This window comes from Arachis ipaensis, chromosome B4 (assembly GCF_059453495.1).
Source record: "Arachis ipaensis isolate K30076 ecotype BB chromosome B4, ASM5945349v1, whole genome shotgun sequence".
NCBI lineage: Eukaryota > Viridiplantae > Streptophyta > Magnoliopsida > Fabales > Fabaceae > Arachis > Arachis ipaensis.
In genome coordinates this window covers 109,847,886-109,852,713 of record NC_142439.1, presented here as the reverse complement: position 1 = coordinate 109,852,713, position 4,828 = coordinate 109,847,886, and the positions used below count along the sequence as shown (strand labels likewise).

Genomic DNA, 4,828 nt, shown 5'->3' with positions numbered 1-4,828 from the left:
ATGGTATATATGGAGGTGGTGGTTCTTGGGAGTAATTGGGTTGAAATTGGGGTGGATCTATGTATGGCTCATATGGCTCATAGGGTGGTTGATATGGTGGATATGGGTTAGGATCATATGAGGTTGTTTGGTAGTAGGGGGCTTGTGAGTTTGGTGGTTCAAACCTATGTTGAGGAGGGAGGTCATAGGCATATAGTGGGGCTTGTTGGTAACTATAAGGGGGTCTACCATATTCATCATCTTGGTATGCACTCTGAAATGGCTCTTGACCATAGTAATTTGGTGGAGGTTGGTTGTCACGAAAAGGTACACCATAGCTATTGTCTTGGTATGCATCACAGAATGGTTGTTGGTTATAGCGCACTGGAGGGGGTTGTTGCCAAGTGGGTTGATCAAATCCTTGTGGCTGCTCCCATCTTTGATTCTTCCAACCTTGATGCCTATTTTCATTATAGTTTCCATTCCTTACAACAACATTGGAACCAAACTTAAAACCAGAGGGGTGAGAAATCATAATAGCTAATAAAAATTAAAAACAAAAATAAAAATAAATAAACAAGCAAAAAGCAAATATTTACAATAACCAATAATAAGGCACACGTTTGCAATTTCCCAGCAACGGTGCCATTTTGACGAACTGATTTCTGCCAGTAAAGAAATTCACAAATATAATCGCGTTGTAAGTATAGTTTCTAAACCAACAGAGAATCCTTTCGTACAAAAGTTTGGTTGTCACAAGTAACAAAACCCAATAAAATTTATAACCGAAGTATTTAAACCACGGGTCGTCTCTCAAGGAATTGCAGGGAGGTGTGTTATTATTGGTTATGGGTTTTCTGAGAATTTTTAGAGTTGAAGAATGGGAAAATAAATAATTATAATTTAATGTAATAAAAATTAACAAGAGGGTTTATGTAATTAAAATAAAAGCCTTGACCCGTAGAAGATTAATTGGAAGTTCTATCCTTGTTGGATTTTTCAAGTGTAATGGTAATTGGTTGTTACTCTACTTGGTTATCCTTTACTAAATAAAGGAAAGTTAAGTTGGGAGCCAACTTCTATTCACAAGTCCTAATCCTCTCCCTTGGGAAGGATTAGTGTTAGTGGCCAGAGAGCCAATCACAAATTAACTCTTGAGTCTTCCAACTCAAGGGTCTCCAAATAATAATCAACTCCAAAGTTAAGTTGGGAACCTACTCCATTGACATGGATGTCAATTTTGCATACATGAAAAGGGAATAGAAAGAAGACATGATAATTGGATTGAATTGAGATAATCAAGCAAATAAAGAAATTAAATAGAAAAATACTCTTTGCATTAAAAAAATTAACCAGAGAAGAATATAAATTAAAGTAATAGAGTAAATAAAAGTATAAGAAAAACTAAATTAAAAGAACATTGAACCTGGAATGAAGAAGAAGAAATCCTAATCCTAAGAGAAATCCTAATCCTAAAACCTAAGAGAGAGGAGAGAGCCTCTCTCTAAAAACTACATCTAAAATCTAAAATTGTGAATTATAAATGTCTGATGATGAATTAATAGATTCCTTCACTTTATAGCCTCAAATCTGTGTTTTCTGGGCTGAAAAATGGGTCAGAAACAGCCCAAAAATTGCTGGGGGCGAATTTTGCCACGTGCAGGTCGCTGATTTTTCTGCAGAACGACGCGTCCGCATGATTCACGCGTGCGCGTCATTTTTATGTATGGTCACTATAGCAAATTATATATCATTTCGAAGCTCTGGATATTAGCTTTTCAACGCAACTAGAACTGCCTCATTTGGACTTCTATAGCTCAAGTTATGACCGTTTGAGTGCAAAGAGGTCAAGCTGGACACCTTAACAATTTCTTCAACTTCTTGTATTCCTTTCATTTTTGCATGCTTCCTTTCCATCCTCTAAGCCATTCCTGCCTTATATCTCTAAAAACACTTAACGCACATATCACGGCATCGAATGGTAATAAAGGATAATTAAAATTGACAGTTTAACGGCCTAGGAAACATGTTTTCAATCATATCACAGGATTAGGAAGGAAAAATGCAAACTCATGCAATTTGTATGAATAAGTGTGCAAAGATTTGATGAAACCACTCAATTGAGCACAAGATAAACCATAAAATAGTGGTTTATCAATGACCTCCTTTGACTTTCTCACCTTGCACCATCGACACAACCCTGGATGATTGGGGCTGTGGTTCACTTCTGGAACAGGACCACCAACAACTTCCACCTTCCCTGTGGGATGATCGGCCTTTCACTCCTTGATGTGGCTGCCATCACTGGTCTCCTGATAAACTTCCCCAAATTTACTTCTGATATGTAACCCAATCGAGAATACAAGATAGGCTCCATGACTTCTTATATTGAATTTATTGCTCACCATATGGGTGCGGACAATGATCCTATAACGGACGACGAGCATGTGGCGTTTCTATTTTATTTGCTAAACGCCATAGTTTTCTGCTCTCGAAGTTTCCAGATGTAGAAACTTTTTCTTCCCCTTGCTGCTCTTCTACATGAGGGGAATAATTTCAATTTGGCCAAGTTAATCCTGGGGCACATTTTTTGAAGAACTTCGCCAATCTGTCAATTGCCTTCGAAAAAATTTTCTGATTAGAACAGGAGGTCCTTTTTGGCGTCTCCAACTATGGCGTTCGTCCTCGAAAAGTTCATGAAAAAACATGGAGACGGTTCATCTAGGAAGCAACATATCGAGAGTTTCCAATTAGCTTCTTTCCAACCAAACTTTCTAGACACTCAAACAAATGAAGACCATTTATGGGCTGTCTTCTCTCTTTTTCACTCCTGTAAAAATTTCAACAATGATGACCTCAATTTTACTCCTTTTTTACGTCAAAGTTGTGGTCCCCCTTGGCTTGAATGTCTCTTTTCCCCTAATAATGATCAGGAAGACGAAATCGCCAACAGAAATTGGGCAAACCTACTGGCTGTCCAAGTAATTCCAATAGGGCTGTCACAATACAAAAAAGAACGTATTAAGGCAACTCTTTATGCTCCTCATTATACAGCCAGACAATTGGGTTTCTCCCAAGCTATTCCAACTCCACTCCCCAAAATAGCAAACCTCTCTGTCATGTTAATCTGCTTTCGAAGGAAGCCCTTGATATCTGTCTTGCTTCGAACAAAAAGCGAAAAATGAATTACAATCACCTTTGATACGAGTGTAGTTTATTCATCACCAAGTCTTGCTTTGATTGGTGGAATAAATACTTTTCTAAGTACATTCGTACTCTCAAAGAGATCAAAAGTTCTGTTATTCAAGTTCTGAAACAGATGAATATAGCACAGCTCTTCGACCAATAAAAGCTTCTTGTGAAGAGTTTGATTTAAAAATTTCTCAGGCCTTCGTTGCTCGAGCTCATTATGACAAAGAGGAAGAAGAACTCGAAGTGGAATTGGCTAGAATCAATGAAAGGCTAGCCAAGGTTAGGAAGAGAAAGGCTGACATGGTGATACCTTTGGCTACCGCTCAAAACAAACAACAAAAACTCTTTAAGGAAATTTACACTCTTGAAGCCAAGCGAGAGGAGTGTGAGAAGCAACTTGATAAAGCCTAGAATGAAGAATATGAGTAGACTGAAGCATTCTCAGCCCTGAACAGTGAAAGAGTTCACCTACACTCAGACTTAGCAAAACTTTTAGTACCCTATATTTCTCCACCTTAGAATATCATTATTTGTAGTAACTTTTTTTTAACTCTACTTTTTATATCATTGATCCCAACTTGGCATACATCGATACTGTTTCAAGTATTTTCCATTTATTGAATTAATTACATTCCCAGAATCAATATCTTTAATTCGGTATGCATTTCCAGAGTACAACTCAATTACTTGAAAAGGACCTTCCCATGTATGGGACAACTTGCCAAGAAATCTCGACTTCTTTTCCATTGGCAATACAACTTTTAAAACTAACTCTCCTATACTGAAACATTTTTCTTTTACCCGACGATTATAACTGCGAGCAATGCTTTCCTTTTGTCGAATCATACTCTCCAGGGCCAAAACACGCTCTGAGTCTAAATCATTTAACTCATCGTACATCGCATTCTAATAATCATCGACTGGTAAATCATCTTGCCTTGAAATTCTCATAGTGTTGAGATTAATTTCTAATGGCAAAACTGCATCGTGCCCGTATACCAATTTATAAGGAGAAGTGCCTGTTGATCCCCTTGGTGAGTTTCGATAAGCCCACAATATTTGGCTCAAAGTCTCATGCCAAGTTCGAGGTCTATTTCCAATCTGATTTTTAATCAAACCAATTAAAATTATGTTTGCCGCTTCGACTTGCCCATTAGCTTGTGCATAATAAGGAGTACAATTGAAGTGACCATATTAATGTTCCTTGAGGCTGCGAAATTCTTAATTCGTTGACCAGTGAACATAGTCCCTTGATCAGTACTTAGTGTTTTAGGAATTCCAGATCGATGAATTATATATTCCTCAATGAAATCTATTATTTCATTTTGCCCAACCTTTATCAGAGGAACAGCTTCAACCCACTTCATGAAATAATCTATTGCCATCAAAATAAATTTATGATTTTTTGACGAAGGGGGATGTATCAACCTAACTAAGTCTAAAGCCCAACCTCAAAACGACCATGGCTTAATGATCGAAAGCAACCTGGCTGCTGGGATCTGTTGTATTACTCCATGACGTTGACATTCATGACATGCCTTTGCATAGTCGATGAAATCTTTGATCATAGAGGGCCAATAAACATTATTTTGATGTATTACCCGTTTCATTTTTCTCCCAACCTGATGAGCACTGATGCGTGAGCACCTTCTCTATC

The 4,828-nt window shown here is 37.7% G+C and overlaps 1 protein-coding gene across 1 annotated transcript; it reads right to left on the bottom strand.

Moving 5' to 3' along the window:
* Positions 1–4,077: 4,077 nt before the first annotated feature.
* On the bottom strand, positions 4,078–4,556 carry LOC107636356 (uncharacterized). Its single transcript, XM_016339874.1, has 2 exons — positions 4,362–4,556; positions 4,078–4,272 (listed from the first exon to the last, which is right to left on the bottom strand). The coding sequence occupies exons 1-2, from the start codon at positions 4,554–4,556 to the stop codon at positions 4,078–4,080; spliced, it is 390 nt and encodes a 129-aa protein (XP_016195360.1).
* Between the last annotated feature and the right edge of the window lie 272 nt (positions 4,557–4,828).

Excerpts from the sequence above, each read along its gene's own strand:
- LOC107636356 (XM_016339874.1), bottom strand. The coding sequence starts at position 4,556 with ATGGCAATAGATTATTTCATGAAGTGGGTTGAAGCTGTTCCTCTGATA. Across the intron at positions 4,273-4,361 it reads CCTCAAGGAACATTAATATG|ATTGGAAATAGACCTCGAAC; the intron begins GTCACTTCAATT and ends ATTAAAAATCAG.